This window comes from Danio rerio, chromosome 5 (genome assembly GCF_052040795.2).
Source record: "Danio rerio strain M-AB ecotype USA chromosome 5, GRCz13ab, whole genome shotgun sequence".
NCBI lineage: Eukaryota > Metazoa > Chordata > Actinopteri > Cypriniformes > Danionidae > Danio > Danio rerio.
Genome location: NC_141025.1, coordinates 40,603,421 through 40,628,522, shown reverse-complemented (window position 1 = coordinate 40,628,522; position 25,102 = coordinate 40,603,421). Strand labels below are relative to the sequence as shown.

The 25,102-nt window shown below is 37.0% G+C and overlaps 1 protein-coding gene across 7 annotated transcripts in view; it reads left to right on the top strand.

Moving 5' to 3' along the window:
* The window catches only part of antxr2a (ANTXR cell adhesion molecule 2a), an 87,815-nt gene that overhangs the window by 41,703 nt on the left and 21,010 nt on the right, over positions 1-25,102 (top strand). The window contains exons 13-18 of one of the 7 annotated variants that reach the window (XR_015490288.1): positions 4,047-4,091; positions 5,875-5,970; positions 11,080-11,247; positions 11,427-11,650; positions 21,102-21,175; positions 21,713-22,019. Coding sequence is in view for 3 of the 7 variants with exons in the window: in XM_087252036.1 (XP_087108162.1) it covers positions 4,047-4,091; positions 5,875-5,970; positions 11,080-11,247; positions 11,427-11,609 (492 nt within the window). In the remaining 4 variants the exon portion in view is untranslated. 7 annotated transcript variants of the gene reach the window in all.

Here is a 25,102-nt window from a genome sequence, read left to right as displayed (position 1 = left end):
TAAGTGCAAAAAAAAGAAGAAGCTCTTTTCCTGTTGTTTTTTTTCTCTCTCACTTTTCACAAAAAGTTCTCTTTACTATGCTTCAAGAAAAAAAGGCAGCACATTTCAGGCTTTCTAACGCACTTTTATACATGGATGGTGCACTTAGAATGTCTAGAATTAGTGAAGCTGGCAAGTATGACTATAGCAATCAGTGCCACTGCACCAGCAAATGATATGCACCACCTCTCTTCGAGAACCTGGTGGGAGTCATTCCAGGATGAGATGGAAGCATATTTTGGAAAACCAACAAAGGCATTAAAATGTAAACCCCCCGCAGCATGTCTGGACTCGGCCCTGTTTGTCTTGGTGGAGGAGCTGCTGTTCCTCTCCATCAGGGACCCCGGCACAAGAGAAGGGCCATGTGTGCTTTGTTAATATTTAAACTCAGCCTTGCCAGTTTTCAGCAATCAGAGAAATACAGAAGCACCTCATCCCTGCTGAAACACACACATTAGTATCTAGCTAAACAATTAATTTTTTTAGATTTGCAGAAATTTTACATCACGTACATAAATAGAGCTGTGCAAAAAAATTAAGAGATTTTAATTCTGTAAAATGTTGTTGACATTTCTTCCAAATTTGATTTATTTGTCATTTTCAGCAAGCAATACATTTTAGACAGCACAATGCCAATGTTTATTTATTTTTTTAATACTTTATTTATAGGATTTAATTATATACATTTGCACGAAACAGAAAACAGTCAACAACAACCAATCAAACAAACATCTTATTTCCCTTTGTGGCTTTAACAGAAGAGGCACATACAGTACTCAGCATATATAAGTAGACCTCTCACAAACCTATCTTTTAAATTCATTATTTTACTAGTAAGCTATACAACATTATACATGTGCATATACATTAGAATTTTCAGTACTAAAGCCAAATCTGGAGCTTATCTAACAAACTAACTTACGATAATGGCTCAAAACCTAGTACACCCAAATTTAAATGTCATAGAAAAACTCATTCATTCATTCATTTTCTTTTCGGCTTAGTCCCTTTATTAATCTAGGGTCGCCACAGCGGAATGAACCGCTAACTTATTTAGCGCATGTTTTACGCAGCGAATGTCCTTCCAGCTGCAACCCATCTCTGGGAAAAATCCATACACACTGATTCACACTCATACAGTACAGACAATTTAGCCTAGCCAATTCAACTGTACTGCATGTCTGGACTGTGGGAAAAATCAGAGCACCTGGAGGAAACCCACGCAAACGCCAGGAGAACATGCTGTGAGGCGACAGCACTACATACTGCGTCACCGCATCGCCCGTCATAGAAAAGTGTTAAATTTAATTTTAAAAAGGAGGAAAAATTAAGAGAAGCAAAGATATGTAAAAATTTAGTTGAAATTATGTAGGTTGTAATTTATTTTTGCAATATTTTGCTTGAATTTAATTGTATTATCTTTAGATTTTTAAACTTGTTTGGTGACTACTATATTATTTTAATAAGTATATCTGTTTACTAAATCTGTTTTGTTTAAATGCACCTAAATACATTGCCTATATTCACTTAGAAATGCATACAAATATTAATTTTCAAAATGGGGTGTACTCAATTATGCTGAGCACTGTAGCTGACAGTCTGCAAACATCAAGGTTCGAGTTCTCAAGCGTCATTAAAATGCACCGCAAGTGTATGGGTTGAAGTATAGGGTGCATACGCAACACCATTATAGTAGTAAAAAAAATAAACAATACCAATATTTTGACTGTTAATGATAAGTTAAGTAATCAATATTTGGTGAATACAAATTTTTACAGCATATTTATTATTATGGCCATTTGTGTTATGATTGTTTGTTATATATTGTTTGTTTTTTTTTTGTTTTTTTACAAGATTCTCTGAATTACATTTATTTTTGTATTTAAGGATTTTCTATTACACATTTTTAGAGTAAAACAAATAATTACATTTTACCCAAACATAATAAATCAAGTAAATATAGACAAACCTGAAATTTTCAATTTGACTTCTTCCTTTTTTTCCATTGATCTTATTTTTCAATAAGTGTGCTCGTTTTTGCAATTGTTTTAGAACTTCCGATTCAGTTGCCTATCATATAATACAAAGCAGAATCATATAATAAAAAAAGTCAGTTTACAACTTCAATCAGCATAACGAGCTTTTTTAACGTTAAAAATAAATGGAAGTGAATGAGACCGGAAGTCTCGAGCCAAAAAGAAATGGCTGCTCCCACTCGTACGCGAAAGATAAGGTCAGTAGCTTTTTACAATATATAAGGATTAAAGGAATGCTTACATAAAATTAAGATTTTTTTTAAAGATTTTTCCTATTAAAAGTACTTTTATTTATATCCTATTAAAACGCAATTATCTTTTGATAAAGACATCTGTTTATTTATGTTTTGATAACACACTCTTAGGCCATTCATTTGTTGTTGTACTGCAAATAGGTTAATTTTATGTTAATGGAAATGCACCGTTTTAATTTGCAAATATGCTACCTGCTACTTGTCCATGATCATGTTAAGCCAGGGAAACAGCTTGCCACAACAGTGTGTTCAGAGGGGTGAAATGAACAGATTATAAACTCCAATTGGACAATTATCCCGATAGCCATATGGGGACGTTACACCGCTGGACTGTGATTGGTCGAGTCCACAGCTGTGCCACTAGTCCTCAGCCCCTCATGCGAGTGTCAGATGGCTAAGTACACTGACGTTTTGGATTTAATTATCAGCTCTTCATCGTCCGAAGCACATTGAAAGGGTTGTCCCCACTTCACATCTGTCCGTCAGGTAGTTTGAAAACCTAACAGCCCAGCATGTCATTTGTGTAATGCCTTATTTATCCCACAATATGTCTGGCAAATATAAATCTAATCTTTAATTACTCAATAAAAAAAAGCTAATCCTTTAGCACAAGGTTCTGTCCAAAGTTATGTTAATCATCGCACGCCGGGGCCCCACGAATACGAATACGACTCGATTTTCCAACAGTCGTTTATGAGTCAAAGAGCAATTAATTAACTCTAATTGATCATTTTCCATCATTATAATGGCAACAATGGTGAAATGGTATCAGTGCGCTTTAATGTGAATGAAACAGCTGTTCTACCCATGATATGTGATGATTAAAAGGCATTTTTTCCTGAAAACTAATTTAGTAAATGCTTAACCTGCAGTGGCAGTGTATCCATCTTTCATGTTTAATGAGACAAGGCTTGCTTCCATTTTGGAAAGCCTCCGCAGTAGAAGGGGTTACATTTGACAGGTGAAACATGGTCACATCCAAGGCGTTTTATCTAGATTGTTGGAACCTATTCTGAGAGTTATAGACACTCGAGCTTGCTGAGCTTTTCAAATGACATATGTAGTCATTATATTGCAGTAGTTTGCTCTTTTAACCTCCGTGATAAGTGAATAGGACTGGTATATTCAAACGAGGTCACATAGGTTTAGCTGCTCGGTCATTTCTCAAAACTCACTTTCGTCTACGAACACATTTATCCATCATGTTCAAGAGTGGTTGAGATGTGTCAGGTCAGTTGATAAGCAGTTTGCTGAGGACACTTCCAGTGAGGAAGACATCGTGTCTGTGAGAGAAGTCACCTGCTGACTGTGTTTCTCGTGATGGATAAGCAGTCAGAGAGAGCGCTGCTTTCCTGTTAACGCTCCTCTCCTTTGCACTGGGGATCAGCCTGGAGTGAAGCCCAAGCTTCCCTTCTGCATTTCATTGCAGCTAATTAATTCCTCAGGACTTTATGATTGGGGGATTGCAGGGGAGCATTGAACCTCGTCCAATTAATTAAGAGATAAACGGACCACCGTGCTCACCCCCAAAGACTCCCCTGTCAACAAGTTGATTTTTGGTCTTTCTTTATTTTGCACTTGGGGCCTACAGCGTTAGTTTACAAGCAGATCCCTGTAATCAGTGGCCGTGGTGCCATGCTCCAGTTGTTCAATTGCGTATCAAGTCCTTAGAAAGAAATAACTTTGCTTAATTTAGATTTTTTTTCTCTCTTCACAGGTTATTAAAGACCCACCTCCACAAAGACCTCCTCCACCTCCACCTGTAAGAATGCTTTGATCTGTAAAATATGCTGGGTTGTTGAAACTAGGGATGTCCAGATCCGATCACGTGATCGGAAATCGGGCCCCATTACAGGGTTTTAGACTCGATCGGAATCGCATGTTACTTCCTGATCAGGACTCAAATAAATAAATAAATAATTATACTATATATATTATTTGTGGTATATATTTATATATATATATATATATATATATATATATATATATATATATATATATATATATATATATACACTCATTATTTTTGAACTTGCAGTGGCACAGAGTTGGAATTAGTGCGGCATGACATCACTTTGTTGCAGAGATGCTATTGGTTAAATGCAGGCAAAAATACAGAAGCAGCTTGAAGTGGAAAGTGCCTTTGCAAATGGCCTTGATGAAAACAGAAACAGTTGAATGTTAAAATAAGGTGAATTTAAAAAAAAAGGACCATACCAGATCTGTTTCTTTGCTTTTTATTTTTATGTAACATAGAAGTATTGGATCGTGTTTCGGTAGATACTCAAAATCAAATGACTCTGATTCGAGGTGCAAAAAAACCTGATCGGGACATCCCTAGTTGTAACCCAACCTTTGGTAAAATATCAACAAACTCAACCATTGGGTTAAAAAATGGCATTTAAATTTAACTGAAAAAATTAAATGTTGATTTTGTCTATATTTGACAAAACATTGGGTTATGCTTCAAATAAATTCTGTTTCAAATAAATGCTTTTCATCACAGTAGCCTGAAAGAATTAGATTGGTATTCACAAATGTATTAAGCCGGACTGTGTTTAATTAAAGTAATATGTTTCTATAAGCATAAGAGACATCCCTTAAAACATTTTACAAATCTTACCGATTCATTTGGGTTTAGCCACTTTAACCCATATGTTCTCGACATTCCTCATTCTGGGGTTCATTTTTCTCTTCCTTTTTCAGCCATTACTTCTATAGATGTAGCACCATCACCTATTATTGGCCTGTTTGGTGTGATGCCTGATAACTTTACAGTACCCACTTACTTTTTAAACTTTGTGGCCTTTCTTACTTTGCTTGCTAGGTGTGTAATTTTATTAAACTGAAAGAGCCCTCAGCCACCTTCGCATGTATGGTGGCTTAAAGAGGTTTTGTATTTTGTGAACCTAGAGAAGATTAGTTACTCCCTTCCAAGACATAACAGAACTATTGTTAAAATTTGGAAGACTTAGACCTGGACCTAGACTTGGTCCTGGAGGGCCAGTGTCTTGCATAGTTTAGCTCCAACTTCCTTCAACCCATCTGCCTGGAAGATGGAAGTTTCTAGTATACCTAGAAAGAGCTTGATTAGCTAGTTGTGTTTCATTGGGGTTGGAACTAAAATATCCAGGACACCGGCCCTCCAGGACCAAGATTTTACACCCCTGATCTAGACTGATCACCTTTGCTTGCTCTTTTCAATATTAATACATCAGTTTGTAATCTTTTATTGCTCGAATTTTAACATTGAGATTGTTGCATAAATGTAGACATCTGCCCCTCATTAAGTTGTGTAATTGGGTTTTCATTATTTTCATTCATTTATTCACTTTTAATTTTTTATTTACTTCTATAGGGGTTGTTTGATATGTTTGTAAAATATAAAATGCAAAAAAGGTTAAATAAATCATGAATAAAAAAATAAATCTTACAGACCTTACATTCTTAAGCAGTGCTGTACATACATTACAGGAAATGCAAATGACAATATAGTGGTTAAATTTGATAAATTTTGTGTCTGTATTTTTTTTTTTTTTTTTCAGAAGCTAGAGCCAGACCCGGAACCCAAGAAGAAGTGGCCAACTGTGGATGCATCTTACTATGGGGGAAGAGGAGCTGGTGGAATCAAACGCATGGAGGTGAACACAGAGACATTACATTTTAATGACATCTATAATGATGTGCAGCCCCCTGATGACAGCAAAGGTTTTGATGTCATCACAGCTGTCTTTGAGCATTTACCAGTTGTCTACCACCACAGCTCTCTCTCTGTCTCCCTGTCTCTCTGTCTGGGGAGTGTTCATGACCTGCCTGACATTATTAACACCTCGTGTGTTTATTAAGTCACGTATTGATTCGTCAACGTGCTTTTTGACAGTTTTCCTAATTTTAAAGCGAAAATTACTCAATTGTGTTTCATAAAACAGTTCGTTTTCAATGGTTATTGGTGCAGAGTTCAAGTGGGTTTGTGTAATTTTGGCTGGATTATGGAGCAAGTGGGCTGTTGGAAAGTTGGACCATCCGTTTTTTTCTTTGGCTTTCTCTCAATGGTGATTTTGAGGTGAGAGGGAAGCACAAATGGAAAATGAGGAGTGGACATGCATGTAGTGGAGTGACTTGAGTGAGGTCACATGTAGGTCACATATATATATTATAGGTAAACAGAGATAATTGTTTTTCTTATTTAGATTAATGTCACTGTAATCTTGGAATTAATCTAGATTAATCTACATTAAAATGGCTCATTTGAATTATGCCGAAGGCATATAGAATTTGTGTACTACCCAAATAATAAGTCTTTGAGAACAATTTTCTCAAGCGAGGTGGCACATTAGACCAGGGGCTCATCTCCTGTTTTCAAAATGCATCACAAACGTTTTATTTTATTATTTATGTAATTGCCTCAACAATAAATATACTTTTAACAATGTTAAACCTGTCATTTTAAAAAAGGGGAAGGACATATTATGGTGGAAAAAATGCATACAACTACATTCTTTTTTTTTTTTGACACATTAAAGTGTCACTAAGAATACTAGAAATAACTCTTACTGTTTAGCCATGTATAAGTCTAAAATTTTTTTCATAATGGTCTTAAAAGTGTCTTACAAAGTCCTAAATTTTACTTAATAAAACCTGCAGAAGCCCTGTATAAGCTGTTTGTTGGTTAGTGGATAAGGATGCAAAAGAACAACAGACTCACACTTCGGATGGTATTATGGTTCTTTGAGTCATGAATTGGGTTATTTTCCAATGCAACATAATCAATTTGCCAAACTCTTATAGATAGCTAGTTAGAAAAACAGGATAATGCTATTAAACATAATAAATGGATCTGCCCAAAGTTATAAATGAAAAAAATTAAAATTTGTCAAGTATAAGTTGGACTGAAAATGTTTTAACGCAAAAAAAAGTAACTCAGTACCAAGTTTTCTTTTTTGCTGCAATCATCAATGCACAGGCCCAGTATACAGATACACTGTTTTTTAAATCAACCGTATTTATCTCCCCAACACATTTTGGCAAAATTGTGTATTGTCCATTTAAGCCCTAAAAGATACAACTGAATACTTAACTCTTTGTAATTGGCTGTTTGCATGCTGAGAAATTCCAAATTTGAATGAGTGATATTGCTATTCTAAATGCATTCTAATATAATTATAACTTTTTTTTAATCGCTCCTGGAGCGATTTCATTAAATGTTGATAATTTGATATGGCAGTACTTCTAATTTTCTCTATTTTAATTGTAAGATGTTTTTAATGTAAGTATACTTAACTGCTGAGGGGTAGATGTTTCTGACCACTGCAGTCCATACCTAAAAAAAATCACACAGAGGATTACTGAAAATGAGTTTGGAAACAAAGGTGTATTCTTCTAGTTTAATCCACACAAAAACATTGGCTCTTCTTTTCACACAAAAGATATTGCGTCTGTGATGTCAAGCTCAGCAGACCTCAAAGTTTCTGATAAGAATCTCCTTAAATGTATTACAGCTCCTGACTGATGCTTTTGACGTGACAGGGCCCTGCCAGTTGAGCTCGCATGATGTCCTGCTGTCTTAAGTCATGTTGACGCTGAAGGATTGAGAACTGCTGTGACGAGATGAATTCATCTTGCTGACTTCCAGTCTGTCATTCAACTTTGTTCAGCTGAAATGTGCTACTTGGCACCACATCCATCTTAAAGCTAGATGTTTGTTTAACACTCAGCCACTCATCCTCCATGCTCCCAAATAAAGCAGACATCACTGAAGTTCCTTCTGAAATCTTGGAAAACCGTTTTCCACTACGATTTCCCTTGAGTTTGAAAGCAAATGAGAAGCTTAGGGTTTACCCAGGCACAATTTTCTTTAATGTGTCGAAAGCTTTCATTCATCCAGACAACCTATCTACATTTCTAAAGCCTTCCGTGGACCTTGGGAAGAGGTGTACCTAAGATCAACCTGCCTGCTAACTCTTTATTTAGAACACATGCTGATATATATAGAGGGAATCGTGGGATGCAAAGAATGTTTTATTAATTGACAGTTTGGGGTTTCCAGGGACTCTTCAGAAAAGCTGTTCTATATTGATGCGCCTTAACTTACAGCTTGATGAGCGCAGTTTTAATTAAGCCCTTTTCAATAAGAGTCAGGCATGAATATCCAAGGACTAATTGCAACAGCAGTTAAAAAAGCTAAATAAAAAACCACAATAGTACTTAATTTTACTGTTGTGTTCTGTACTTTGTACTTTTTATTGTAAATTACATTAAACGAGAAATAAATCAGTTTAGTTAACCAAGTGTTTCTCAATCCCGGTCCTTGCACCCCACAGCTCTGCATATTTTGTGTGTCTTATTTAACACACCTGATTTAGATAGAATAGAGTAGAATAGATTAGAATAGAATAAAATGTGTTTTATTGTCATTGTACATTATATGCATGTGTGATAAGATTAAGGCCCAATCCCAATTCTACCCCTTAGTTCTTCCCCTTACCCCTAACCCTCATTTTGCGCGTTCACGTTAAGAGGTTGGGGTGTCCAAATTCTCTTTATCTTGAAAGTGTAGGGCTAAGGGAAAGGGCTAGAGACCCCTCGAAAGGGAGATTTTTCTGGACCACACTCGAAACCAAGGGGTAAGAAAATTTCCCAGAATACACCTTCTACAACGACAGCATGGCTGCACATGGGAGTCAGGAGATCCTCAAATTAGTGTTTTTTTATTATTATGAATTTTTACAACAAACATTCAGTCATTCATTTTTTTGTCGGCTTAGTCCCTTTATTAATCTGGGGTCGCCACAGCGGAATGAACCGCCAACTTATCCAGCAAGTTTTTTTACGCAGCGGATGCCCTTCCAGCCGCAACCTATCTCTGGGAAGCATCCACACACACACACACACACACACACACTGATACACCACGGACAATTTAGCTTACCCAATTCACCTGTACCGCATGTCTTTGGACTGTGGGGGAAACGGGAGCACCCGGAGGAAACCCACGCGAATGCAGGGAGAACATGCAAACTCCACACTGAAACGCCAACTGAGCCGAGGATCGAACCAGCGACCCAGCAACCTTCTTGCTGTGAGGCAAATGTGCTACCCACTGCGTCGCCATTTTTACAACAACAAACAAACATGTTTTAATTTATTCATAACCACGTTCGTGTTTTACCGTCATGCTTAAAAAACAAAACAAAAAAAACACTAAAATAAAAATGACAAAATATTGCGTTCTATGATCCCTAATAATAACTCCTGTATAGCAGTTCCACTACATACTTTTACATCTGACACTCGATGACACTTGAATCCGCTGTCAGAAAAGTCTAGCGGCTGGGAATGGCTTTGTTAATGTTGTTTTTGTGTGTTTACATTGATGAATATGTATATATGGCTTGCATGGTTCGGGACTTGTAGAGCTGTGCATCGAGGAATTACTCTTCAATGTTTGGACTCTCAGCAGTGAATGTTAAAACACATTGAACTGAACTAAACTAAACTGAACTGAACTAAACTCTGAAAACTGAACTGACACTATTTCAATTCACTACAATCTTCTATGTGAAGCTGCTTTGACACAATCTACAATGTAAAAGCGCTATACAAATAAAGATTAATTGAATTGAATATGGCCACGGTGTAAATGCACAGTACACTTACGATCTTATTGCCGCATTATATCTTTATGATAACATGATATTGTTGCATTCAGTGAATAACACAACTGAAATAACTGCAGCAGTCGCCGTTGTCCATCTCATGTGAAGCAAGAGCTCATGATGACATATAATGACGTGTACAGGTGTTGAAGTGCTGTCCCATTTCTTAGGGGTAAAATTTAAAACCGTTCCCCATTCACACCCTTTCAAGCGCCAAAGGGAAGGGGTAGGGGTACAAAAATAGAATTGGGATTATGCCTTAGTGCATCTTACTACTCAGTGCAATGTAAATATATATACACACACACACACACACACAATACAAATGACACTAAACAAGAAGTTACAATAAAACATAATTGAAGATGATAAATAGTAGTGCAAAAATAGGGGATGAGAGGGCAAGATAACTAGCTCTTTAAAAGAGCTTCATGCATGAATTGTGTTTTGATTAACAGGTCCCTACACAGAGTGCATTGCTATCTGCTCTCTTCTTTTTCGTTGCCTTCTAACTGGGCACTTGAAACCTTTATTCCATTTTGAAACCTTTATTTATAAATTTACCTCTATAAATAACTCCATAATAAACCTTTGTAAATGAATAAAATGTAAAAATTAAAATACAAATGAAATACAATTACTATATCACACACTAAAATGCCATTTGAATTAAAGATATATACTCCCTTTAAACTGAAATCCTTGCGGAATATCCTGTGGAGTCTACTTTGTAGGGGACTTACAGTCAAATTACAACAAAAGTCCGAAGTGAAAAGAAAACTGTGAAACTGCACAGTGTTAAAGTGTGAGGACAAGGATTAAGAAATGAGTAATAAACCTAATCTTAACCTATGTTGTTACTGTATATATTACCAAGTACTTGTCTGTAGCCTATGTGTGTGAATGAGAGTGTATGGGTGTTTCCCAGTGATAAGTTGCAGCTGGAAGGGCATCCGCTGCTTAAAACATATGCTAGATAAGTTGACAGTTCATTCCTCTGTGGCGACCCCTGATTAATAAAGCCGAAAAGAAAATGAATTAATAAATATCTAAATTTAATTCAATTTGTTTTAATATTTTCTTGAATGTTCAAAGGTCCGTTGGGGAGAAAAAGGGTCTACAGAGGAAGGTGCAAGACTAGAGATGGCTAAGAATGCAGTAGTGTCAATACAAGAGGAATCAGAAGAACCCATGGTCAAAAAGCCAAGAACACCTGCACAAACGTGCCATCAATCTGAATCCAAGTGGTATACACCAATCAGAGTGAGTCATTTTCTGTTGTTATCGAGGTCAATCATTTTTATCTTTTGTCCCATTTCCTCATTTTGAGTTTTATTCTTCATGTGCAGGAAGTGCCACTGTGTGTGGTCTGATGCCTGTGCTTAGATGAGTAAAAATGAAAATCAAACTAAAGCCACAATTTGGTATTTCTTTCTTGGTAGGGCCGTCTTGACGCACTGTGGGCTCTTTTGCGGCGGCAATATGACCGAGTTTCAGTTATGCGACCAACTTCTGCAGATAAGGTAAGCCACTGTCGGTTCACCTCAGTGCATATTAAAAAAGTAAGCCAACACATGGCATTGGTTTACATACTGCCATACATAAAGCTATACAGTGTAAATTAGCTATATTGTTTCAGTTTATAGGCTATTTATTGTGTGGGTGTGTGTCTTTGTTTATTTCTGACCAAATGCCGACAGCTAATTACCAAATAATATGTTGTTTTAAAGAAAATAATGTTTCAGTATAATAACAAAAGACATCAAAACGGAATGGAACAGAATGGAAATTCCCCACAATTCACTTTAACTTAACATGCGCCTGTGAATGCACATTAAAAGTGTTTCATAAACCTCAAGCCCTGCCGCTGCAAATATAACAGGATGAGACTGTCATGAACTTGTATTGCAGTCACTTCCTTTTTTGTAACCTTTGTAATGCAATATGTGTGTACAAACAATTTTAAGGGCCTTAAACCTAAGCACATTGTGCCGTTTCATTCCTGTGCAGATTAGACTGCCGTTGAAAAGTTTGGAGTGTTTTTTTTTTTTTTTTTTTTGGAAAGAGGTTTACATTTGTTTTAATACAAATACAGTAAAAGAGCACTATTTAGAAAATAATTAATAAATAAACAATTATAAATTATAAAATAATTTGTAATTGATAAGCAAAAAACAATAAAACATGAGCAACATTCCAAAGAACCACATTTATTTGAAATAGAAGTATTTTACAAAATTAGATATGTATTTACTGTCACTTTTAATGACATTCATGCAGTAAAAAAAAACTCAAATATTTTTATACAACATATTCAAACGGTTCACCCTCTTCAGAGACAAAATTACTGCTGAAGTAAACAAGCTTCAAAAGTCTATGCACCCTAAGAATCAACTTTTATTTTTTTGTTCAAAGTAGGGCACAGTTTGAAGCATTTGTTTGGGTTTGTTTCATCTTGAAGAAGTCGTCACTGCATCCGCGGCGCTGGTGATCCCATTAGCTGAAATATCCCAGTCACGCTTGAGCCACTTGTTCTGTTTTACTTTCTTCAAACAAACTGTTAAAACCTTTGTAACTCTCAATACATCTGAGAAGAGGGTCTGGAGCCTCCAAGCGGGACCCTGGCACACTTCAGTCAGGCCACAGCTCGACTGTGCAGACTGTCAAGCCCTTGATCAAGTGCACTGGGTGCAGGCATGAGCTATCAAAGCCTGAGGAGTCCCTCTCCAGAGCCAAGGTGGGCTTCGTGCGCTTGGCTAGAGAAGGGAGGGGGGGCTTTGATGCCCGACAGGAACCCTCCGGGGTCATGAATTTTTCAGCGCTGGATCCGTGGGGTTACGAGGACTCGTACAGGTGTAAGGAAGCAGGTTGTCGCAGACATCTGTTCAGCTTGGAGACCCCTCCCGGACCCTCCCCCCACCCCGCCCACAGACAGACTGCTGGATTGTCAGCAGATGTAGTTTTTTCAAGACAGCCTGAACACTTTCTGCTCTCCCATTTACCGCCTGAGGGGCTCCAACACCAAAGGTAGAGCGGAGGGTGGACACAGCTGCACTGCCGAACTTGCCTGAGGCACAAATAAAGAGATCTAATGTGGTTTGACTGTGTTGTTAGGGAGACCGGGGAGCTAGAGAGGCACTTCAGAGCCAGCTTAGCGCTGCAACATCTGCCGTCAAGTTTCCGGAAAGAGCGGCAGGGGACAGCAGGTAGAGAAGGTGGCAGCGCGTCAAGGGTTGGCCTATTACTGGCGGGGGCTCTTTTGAACGCAGGCACACGCGACCGCCTCTGTGTTTCTCTCTCTCGCTCGCTCCTGCCTCTAACTAACAGTCTCAGCAGGGCTCGGTATTGTTTTACAAAGCAGCAGTCTGCAACACACTAATAAGCACCTTTATAAATGATACATTAACATACATTAACCCCAGAGAGCCACCACACAAAGGGAAAATCCAGACAGGACCCGCAAAAAAGGCTTTTGTTTCTTCTGCTGCTGTTGGTCTTAAAGAGAAAGTTCACCCCCTCCCCAAAAAAGACACTTCTGTCATCATTTACTCTCATTTGAATGTACAGGGAGGATAAGAGTTCTTTTCTGTTTTTGTCTCCTCCTCGCACTAAGGCTTGTTTTATTTATCCATTCATTCAAATAAAACAGTAATAATAGTGACAAACTGAAATAGAATCTCATTTATCCATGTGATCGCTGAATGTTTAGCATCATTTGTCTTTAGTCCCACAAAACTCATTTTGATATACTGATTTGGTGTTCAAGAAACATTTCTTCAACATAAGCTCATTCTGAAAACGTAGCCCTATATACATTTCTGGAGATCGTGAATTATGTAGCCAGAAGTATGTTTGGCTGCATTTCATTTTTTGCTACGGGGCAGTATGACGCTGTTCCTTTTCATGCTTACCAGCTGACCGCTTACCTCCGTATGGATGGTTTGCCTCCTGTTACCAGTTTATCTAGTCAGCTCGCATGTACGTCGGTGGACTTGAGATGCAGAGAGGAGATGACCACAATGACGGGTCAAAAGCCAAAAAAAAAAAAAAAGTAAATAGCAGTTTGATGAAACGTAGTAAAAATCAGACGAGGACTTTCTTTTTCTGAATTGGTTTTTAAATTTGTCAGTTGGGTTTTGGAAAGTAAGTGGGTGGGTGCTTTTTAAAATACTATTGGTTGGGTTTAGGGAAGGGGACAATGGGTCAGTCGATCAGTCAGTCATTCAGTCAGTCAAACAGTCAGTCGACAGCAGCCTCGGGTGGATTTACGAGAGAACAGCAGGCGAGATGGCACACACGAGAGAACTGAGATCTCAAAAAGCGTAAACAGCTGCCTCTCATGAACTCGTAAAAACAAATACTGCGAAAAAAAACTGTAGCTCCTGGGAATTATTTGATGGTCTTCAGATAGATGTATATAGAGGTACATTTTCAGAATGAGCCTGGGTTGCATTTTTTCTTACATTAGTAGCATCTTTGCAGCTAAAAAAAGTTTTGAAAATGTTTTTTTCAGGATTATTTGATAAACTCCAAAAATATTTGCTGCTTGTTTAAATGACTACTTTGAAATGAGCTGAAACAACACAATTCTTGTGATTTTTTGGAACAACTTAGTTGTTTTATGTTCAATTCTCTTAATTGTTAATAGTTTAATCAAATTGTGCTGGGACAACATGATCGAATTGTGTGGAACTCTGCATTTTGTACAGTGTAATTGTAAAGGTAAAAAGAACAGAATTTATTTGCTATACAAATCGTTAGATCATTAAGTATTTTTCCAGTATTGAGAATTAATGTTTTATTTTAACACGTTATTGACCTACGTTATTGGTCTTTATTGACTTGTATTTTAATGACAGGTCAAAACATCATCTTGTGTGTTTCACAGATGAAAGAAACTCACACAGGTTTGAAACGATAAGAGGGCGAGTAAACGATGACAGGATTCCTCTTTTTATTGCTTCAGTTTCCTCACCGGAGGTTTCTGGGTGTGGCATGGGAGTAATGATGATAACTGATGGTGATCGCGCATTGGGTGCTTTTGCAATATTCATTGTCAAGACGTCGATCAGCAGGACATTTCTTTTGAATATTTTTTCAAACGAAAATCAATCCTCATTTTTCTCTCTGGTTCCAACTCCCACACTCACTTACTCAGGCTCAGTCGACACAGTCAGATGTTTTGAAGCCAGGCGAGGCTCAATGTGTAACACAGCCACAGTACACACACATACACACACACACACACACACACACACACACACATACACACACACACACACACAAGATTTGCAGATTTACCACCGATAGCTCCCCACACCCCCAGAAAGCATTGTTCAAGACGTATAATGTCACTTTAGCGCAGCCTTTGCATACATTAAACCCTATTAAAATCAGCCTCTGTATAACACATACCTTATTAGCCCATGCCGACTGCTCGCCTCCTTAGGGCAGTGCTGTAATGAGGTGGAGTGTATTTTTAAATGGTGTAAATTCCGACCTCAGACAAAGAAAACATGTCAGCTCGCAGACCCGCGGCCTAGCGCTCGTGGCGGAAGTCGCAAATAAAAAAAATAAATAAAAAAGCACTGTAGCGGCCCAGTGTGACAGCATCTTAATTTAACAGTCATCGGTCACATAAACAGAGCGGTGGGAGCATTTTAATTAAGAGACTGCGAGCGGGCGGCACGGCGGGGCCAGCTCTTCAAGAATGCCATTAGAGGAGGCAGGAGAGAGGGAGAGAGGGAGGCGACGCTGGCATGGAGAAATAGCGACGGGGTGGAGGACGAAGGAGAGAGTGAGAACGAGGGAAAGATTAAGGCTGGAGGCTGGCGGGCCGCGTCCCTCAGGTCGCAGGCACACATGGCCAGGCTTAGCCGCAATAGTGTTTAAGAGCCCAGTTTCATGACTGGATTAGGGCGCAGAGCGGCAGACCGCGCACTGTTTGTGTTTTACCCCGGGAGCCAAGAGAGCGAACAGTGTCCTAATGAACTAGCAAGGCCAGTATGAAGTGGGTCTGGCTGCTGTAGTGAGGGACAACTGCCTAATGAGCAGAACTGAGCTGCACCGAACAGATCAGCAGTAAAACAGAAATGTGGTTTGCTTGGCACTGAGCAGAATCATTTAGATATGCAGTTTACGTGTTGCCTTTCAAACTTCTTTCTGTGACTTTTGTGCGATTTTGAGAATAATTTTTTCCTAAAACAAGTTTTTGTAGGCTGATTTTATGCAGTATCTATGTTGACTTTCAGCTCCTTTTACTGATTTTCAGCAGCTTAAAAATGAATTCATAGACAAATATTAAGCTATTTTGAAGGTGAATTTCCTTTGGCCTTTCGTCATCAAACACCCCTGCAAAACTGATATTTTCAAATGTGTTAACCAGTAATTTAAAACATTTTGTGGCTTTTAAAAATATGAAATGGCTCCATATAATTTCAGTATTTTTTAAAAGTTTGTTCTTATTTTTTTATTTGTCGTCAGATTATTTGTTATTTGAATGAATAAGATGTAGTGTTTCAAGTTGTTTTTTTCATTCATAGGTATAAATCCTAGAACATTTAGGAAGAATTATACTTAAAACAAGAAATACTAATACAAATACTACTAAGAAATGCTAATATAATCTGTATATAATGTTCATAGTACATCCATCTGTAAATATCACCTTAGTTTTTCTATAATTGCACTTTATAACTTATACCTAGATCCTGCACTTGCGGCTATTGTACTCCTGGTTTAGACCTTAACGGCATTTCATTGCTTTGTACTTGTACACGTGTAATGACAATTAAGTTGAATTTAATCTAATCTACAATGAAGGAAAAAACGATGGATGTTATTAAAACACTAAATAATAGCACACACATTAACTGTCTGCAATCTGAACAAATCTCTTGAGAAATTTTTACGTTATTCAAATTAAAACAAACTGAAAATACAGATTTTTATTTGTTTAGTGATTGCACTGATGAAACTTTTTCAGTTATTTAGTTTATTTTTAATTTATTTGTTTATTTTATTCATCACATTCATTTTATTCATTCAGTTGTTTAGTTTAATTACATTGTTATAGTTATTGCCTCTAATTATGTGTGCGAAAGCACTTCAGATTTATGGCAAAATAAGTTTTGGTTGCATTTAAATTACTTAATCTTTTACACACACACACACACACACACACACACACACACACACACACACACACACACACACACACACACACACACACACACACACACACACACAAAAAAAAAACCTTTTGTGATGTGTCCCATTGATATGCAGATTTCATATAATCAATGTGCTGATTAAACAAGAACGCAAATTGTGCGCTCACATCTCAAGAAAAATGACAGGAGATAAGAGCGCTTAATAGTATTTAATGATTTAGTCTCTCTCTGATTGTGTTATCACTGAATGTTATGTGACAAATACAGCACAAACACAGTTTTAGGTTTTTGTTTTGCCACTAGAAAAAAACACACACTTTCTGTTCTGCAGACAAATACAAGCGCTGGTCTCCGTGTACAAATAAAAGCTGGCAAATGTTATTAAGTTGAAACATACCCTAGATCAGAGGGCGCAAGATTTCTAATTAATGGGGTAATTGGAATTAAATCAGAGCGTCACAAATAATAAAGCAGAAGAAAGCACTTGTTTATGGAAGCCGAGAGCTGACCGCGTAACAAAACATTAACATATTCATAGAAGTATGAGTCTTTCACCATCTGCTGTACGTAAATCTGCACAACTTCATCCTTTTCCTTGAGTAGCTGAATTGTCTTTCTTTTTTTTTTTGTGGCCATTACAGCTCCATTGTGTTTGTTATGACAATCGGTGTGCATCCTTTAAACATGCTTGTGTCTTTTTTTCTGGTCCTCATTAGTGCTATCAGCAGACTGGCCTGTTACCATTAACAAGCATTAAGTAGAAGGCTGACAGTTCAGTTAAAGCGCACCGGCCCCAGAGGAGAAATGACAGCTTTAACAATGACTGGCTAGCCGATTTCACGAAATGGCCCCTTGCTCTTTGAACCAGCTTCTCTTTTTTTTTGGGATATGTGAAATGCGGAAAGTAGGGCAGATGTCCATGTGGCTGGTTGTAAATTCGACAATGTCTGCCGTGTTAATCTATGAGCCTCCTCAAACAGCCAGACCTCCTGGTAACAGGATTAGATCGGGGACCCTAGTGAGCTGGTTTGGAGGGTGGCATTGGGAACTAGGAAGTGGAGGGGGGGGATGACAGAGCCCTTGGGTTTGTGTAGTTTACACACTAGATGGGCTTGGAGAGGAAGTAACATGTCCACAAATGTAGATAAATAGCGTTTTCTTTATTTATGGCACTCAAGGCTATTGTCTTCAGTACATTAAGCACTATTAAATTGCCATTAGTGTCATCTTATGATTCTCAACTCTGAATTTCCATTCATTTAAAAAGAAAAACATTTATGTTACGATTAAAAGGTTAAAATAACAAGGTGTAAACTATAAACTAAATTAATTATTAATAATAATAATATGTAAATAAAATTTTTGGTTAGAATTTTTGACATATTTTTCTTAATTTTTTTTGTTATGATTGTGCATCGTGCTTTTAATTCCATTTGTTAAGCTTTCAGCATGGCTTTGTTTGACTTAAAACTTTCTTTCTGGATTGAAGGCTTGATCCGAACATAAAGCAATCCATTAACAATCATATTTTCTCTCCTCTTTGTTTGCGTTGTGTTTCTTTTTTCCATATTGAGGTCAAACGTTTTAGCCTACAGAGTTTTGTTTTCTGTTAGTGATGTATGTGACAGAGGCATGTGCTCACAAATGCCTCTTCTACTGTATCGGAGCACATTCTGCTGATTAGCTGGGTGGGCTGGTACCTGCCCCCTTTAGCAGACTGTTTAACACAGGCGCAAGCTTCTGTGTACTTCCCCTTAACCCCCTGATTCAATCCGAGCTGAAGTCCTGCCGCGTTTATGTGTGTGCGTTCTTTTTTTTTTCCCTTGGCCAGACTGGCTACAAATGTGCTCGCGTCAACGTGCGGGCCATTTCTTCACCGTCTATTAAAATCAAAGCCCCGTTGCAGTGAGAGCTGGAATCTTGGCTTTAATTAAACAGCATTACTGTTAGTGTCAGAGATTCCCTGGGCTGCTTTGTCGCATTGATTGTTCTCCTTAAGCGTGACAGACCTATGGAAGAATCATACAGGGAATCTGTAATGTATTGTAATTCACTCCTTCCCTCGTCTGATCAATTTGAATATTTAAAGTGATGAACACAGTACATGACTATTGTTATGAGATTTGTTTATTGGTTTGTTCATTTAGTATATGCAAATATGCACATTTTGCAACAGCGGTCATATTAAAATACAGTATAAAAAAGGGGAGCAATTGAAAGTGGTGGCTTTCAACTTTTAATTAATTTAATTCCAATGATTAAAATCAAATAAGACACATGTAAAATGATTAACTTAAATTAAATGTTGAAGTAAAAATCTAATATTTTGAATTTGTAGGCATACTCTTGAACCAATGTGAACTTTTATGTCTTAATTATCGCACGCTAAAGTTGTAAAGTCGGTTCATTCCGCTGTGGTCACCCATATAAATAAAGGGACTAAGATGAAAAGAAAATGAATGAATGAATAAACTTTTATAATACACAATGTATAATTTTAGTCTCTAGCTGCATATTTTCAGCTCTCTGAATAACATGCATGGGTTTTCAGCGGCTTGGTTATGCTAATTAGGTTTAATATGCAAATTTGGGAGGCCTCTTTATTATAAACCGATGGCCCAAGTAATATTAAATGCAGTTCTAATCTTTATTAGATACTAATTAATTGCGGTCATAATAGCGTGACTTTAATAGTGTTAAAAGCAAGAGTTTAACCCTGTTTTTTTCTCTCGTTCTCACCACCGATTCTCAGTGTTTGGCTGCGCTCTGTGAAACAGCACCCTGGCATCTCCCTCTAGATCTCATATCACATCACATTATAGATAAGACACACCGTCCCTCGATTTGGGCTGCAAGTCACTTTCTTACAGATGTGATGCAATGCAGCATGTAATTTTGAGCAGATGTATTTTTTAAGATGGCAAGTTTGGCATCCCTATATCACTTTGCGTTTGGAGTGTCTTTAACATTTCATCACTAGAGCCTGAATTGGCCATAAATAAATTACAACTCGTGGTTCATAATTGATTGGAAGAAAGGACACAGATGTGACAATTATCGTGCAGCTGTTGAAAAAATTGGTTTATTCATTTATGTATTTGTTCCGTCCTGTCAGTCAAACAATCTCTCAGAGGAGGCAAAGCTAGTGCCCTAAAAAAACTCAATCAAAAAGTCCTGCTTTTGCACAGTGTCACTCACAAAACTTCTGCTCGCACACTTTATCAAAATTAAAAAGATGCTAATCGCGATCCATATGACATTTATCATTATAATAGATCATCATCGCACTTTATAATCGAACCTAGTGAGTTTAATGATGAAGTCAACCTTAATGAGTTATAGGTCATTCTGTCCCATACATCATATCATAGATCATCAAATCAAGTAGAAAGAAAGGACTCAGGGTTTGTCGTCAGCAGAGAGATTTCGACATAAAGAGATCCGATCTGTGGGAAATGCCATTGTTTACTTTCCTTTGTTTTCATCACAATCATCTGGATATGTATCTGCGGGTCTCAAAACAAATGCATTTAAGTAGTTCTGAATCCCGATTTTTGTGTGCACAGATGCAGAACTGCTCTTGTGGTCTTAATAGTTTTAACCCATCAGATGGCCCAAACCCTTCCGAAGTGGCAGACGCATAAATTTCCTGCGCCGAGAACTTCCGAGTATTATACCCGTCTATCTGTCCAACACGGAAGATTTACACAGCCGAGATCTCAGTATGCTGCTCGTTTTGTTCTCATGCATACATATCTGACTGCATTTCAAACTGTACTGTAGAATCGGTGTAAAGTACGCAGTTAGTAGCGGCAGTAGCACTAATTAAGACATAAATGTGGTCAACAGGATGGTGAGGGAAGTAATGATGTAGCAAGCGACTGATGAAATGTGACGATCTCTGGAGGCCTGACATGAAGATCTAATGAAAGTCAGGGGCTTTAGGAGATACTCTGTGTGTGTGTGTGTGTGTGTGTGTGTGTGTGTGTGTGTGTGTGTGTGTGTGTGTGTGTGTGTGTGTGTTAGGGCTTTAATATTTTGTTATTCCTGCGAGATATATATGTATATATATATATATATATATATATATATATATATATATATATATATATATATATATATATATATATATATATTGCATTATAAATATAATTTGAAAATCAAATTACTTGAATTTCTCTGTTTAGAAGTAATTAATAATTTTAGATTGATTGGGGTGATTCTGCTTAGGAGTCCATCTTCATAGAATATAATAAACAAGCATGGACAAATAAAATAAAGAAAAAAGATTCAGATCGAATTATATAAACAGTGTTTTATTGTTTTCAATGGAGTCTAACGGGATTTAGGTATACTGTAATTGAATAATCAAATGTAAAATAATACTGGATAGACTTCGTTTTAAATGTAATTAAATAAAATTAATTGTTGTTAGCAGTAAAAACATGCAAATGATAAATTATAATCCAGACTCAGCATTCCAAATCTGTGATGTGACTTTTGTGAATGATCACATTGCAGTATTGATGCTGAAACGATATATTGTTCAGCCCTAGTGTGTGTGTGTGTGTGTGTGTGTGTGTGTGTGTGTGTGTGTGTGTGTGTGTGTGTGTGCGTGCGTGTGCGTGTGTGTTTGGCCTCCACGGATTTTCATGATTAGGAGCAGAAGGGCTTGTGTTTTTTCTGGTTTTGGGCCCAGTGGAATCATGGGGCGCAATTTGTTTGGTATCACGAATGTGTTCACTTTAGCCTTCATGTGAGTAATAACTTCATCGCAACATTCTGACACTTTAAGGTTATTTGAGGACACAGATGGACTTTGATTGTTATAAACGCATGGTGTAATAGTCCTGTCTCATATACAAAAAATAAAAAAAAAATCAGATTTTTGAAGAATCAGGTTTAATTTCATTAGGGAAATCTGTGTAGTGATCCTCATCTGGGTTTGTTTTAGGATTCAGATTTAATGTTATTAATCAGGTGGTGGTTCACAGATCATAAATTGGTTAACATACAAAAGGAAAGGCATATGTTGTTGAAATATACCATTTTTAGGTATGTGTTCTGCTTTGTATGGGGCATCACGGTGGCTCAGTGGTTAGCACTCTCGCCTCACAGCAAGAAGGTCGCTGGTTCGAATCCCAGCTGGGTTAGTTGGCATTTCTGTGTGGAGTTTGCATGTTCTCCTCGTGTTGGCGTGGGTTTCTTCCGGGTGCTCCAGTTTCCCCCACAATCCAAAGACATGCGCTATAGGTGAATTGAATAAACTAAATCGTCCGTAGTGTGTGTGTGAATGAGTGTGTATGGATGTTTCCCAGTACTGGAAAGGGCATCCGTTGTGTGTAACATATGCTGGATAAGTTGGCGGTTTATTCCGCTGTAGCAGCCCCTGACGAATAAAGGGACTAAACCAAAGGAAAATTAATGAATGAATGAATAATCTGCTATGTTAGGATCTGTATTAAGTCTGACACACAGGCATCAACAATAACAACTTAACATTCTCCTCATTGACCTGCCTATTCCAATATTGTAAATCATGTTATACATTGTTTGCATTTAGGATTGTCTTCTTTCTTATCCACAATCCTGTCACAATGTCTGTGCGAAAGTAGTGAAAGTAAAGAATGAGAAGGCTCTTTCTCTCATTCTCGTGCTGTAGATGCTGTTTAACTGTTTTCTCTCTAGTGAAGCCTTCAGTTTTTCCACTTACAAATTCCGCCATGTAAATAGCAAATGCGCTATGGCGTGACAAATTTGGTCAAAATGTGTCTTCTGCATTCAAGACTGTTGCTGTATCTCCTCATGCCAATCAGACTTATCATTTTTGAAAAAAAAAATGTTAAGTATTACATTTTAATAATCTGGGCATATAAAAAAAAGCCACAAATTTGGTGTTCAACATTAGATTTTGTTGCCATATCTTTTTAGGTTTATTAGACTTATAGTTTTCCAATAAATCATTTTTAAGCATTATTTTTCGCGAAATGTGGCAAGCCATACACTTCATGACTTAAACTCCATATGTTCAAGCCGTTTTTACATAATGTTCAGTTTTTGACTGTAAAAGAGACTATCATAGAGACATCTGGGTTGTTACAGTATATACAGTATCATTCGTATTTGCAAGAGGCTTTGATGTATCATCACTAAGCTGTCAATTGTAACCATAGCAATAAAACAGGCTAACCTAGCAACCATTTAAAAACAGCAATATCTCTACATCAGAACATTGTATGGAGCTGGGTATTGGCTCGTTTGACTCATGCCAGCAAATGGAACTTCCTGTGCGTTATGTATGGTAAAATTAATGAGCCAAATGCTAATAACGATTAGCTACATGCTATATATAATTATCTAAATGCAATAACATTGGATAGAAATTAAGTATTAGCTTTTGATCAAACATGTACACGAGCTTTGCATTGAGCCACTGCTTAGCAACCACCTAGTAATGCCATAAACATTTTAGCAACTGCCTATGCTTCCTGCCAAACTGCCATTTCCATTCCTATTGCAGTTACGATGGCTTTCTCAAGACAACATCAAAGTTCGTTAACAAACTTTAGGTTCTAGTGGTGATTTGATTGTGCATTTTAAACAAGATGCATATTAATTCAGTTCATTTTTATTTGTATAGTGCTTTTTTATAATGTAGAATGTGTCAAAGCAGCTTCACATAGAAGATTATGGTCAATTGAAACAGTGTTAGTCCAGTTTTCAGTGTTGCAGTTTAGTTCAGTTCAGTGTGGTTTAATATTCACTGCTGAGAGTTCAAACACTGAAGAGTAAATCCATCCATATTACTTAATATGCAGCTGAAAAAAATGGGTTTAAATTTAATACAAGAATAAAATTGTGTTATTTGAGAGTTTTCTTCAGCAAAAATAGATTGTACTGTGTTTTGCTAACACTAACATAGTTATAGAAGCTACATCAGAAAGATGGCATAGATGGCATCAGAAAACAAAAAAACATATTTGTCAATAAGTAATAAAAAGTTCAACTAGGAGGCCACTTGCATATCTTTAATAAATTTTGTATGTCAAGGAAATGCATCTTAATTGAAGAATTACTTTTTTACAATTCACAGAAAGACTAAACATACTGATGAATTGTTTCCGTATATAATTTATAAACTGTCAAATTAGAATATAAAACACATAAAATGTCTTAAATGTACCACTGTAAGCCTGCATAAACCATGAAAGTAACAATTATAAGAACTTGGCGCAGAGCAGGAAGCATTAGAATTTAGCGTGAACCTTCAGCTTGTGTTTTCGTCTCTGTCCGTGGGATGTTGCAGTATCATTTTGGTTAGACTTTCGTGGGTTGTTTCTGTGAACTTTGCTCTGAGGTACATATGCACAGACTCATGACTTTTCATAAGTAAGGCCATCGGGTATGGGCTGATATGATCCTCTGTAACATAAGGATATGGAAGGTTCTGCTCTTTGTTATGGTTGCATATATTAGCACTAATTCTGTCTTTGTCGTTGGAGGCTTGGCTTGGGGGCGTTGATTCTGCAGAACCAGAACATATGCAATAAATATTTATTTGTAGCATGCACAAAGTTGCCGTTTACTGCTTACTGTCAGTTGTCAAAGACTTGCTCTTCAAAACCCTGAATGTGTTTTGATTGTTAAAATAGTGATCCTTTCTTACTTGTTGACATAAAATAATTTTCTTGTTAAAATACTCACTGGAAACACCCTGAAGTGTTACTGGGGGCTATTAAAAGACTTAATACTTAGTAAATACATGTAAATTAACGTTTGATTATATTATATTATATTATATTATATTATATTATATTATATTATATTATATTATATTATATTATATTATATTATATTATATTGTATTATTTTGTATTATATTATATTATATTATCTTGTATTATTTTGTATTATTTTGTATTATATTATATTATATTATATTATAT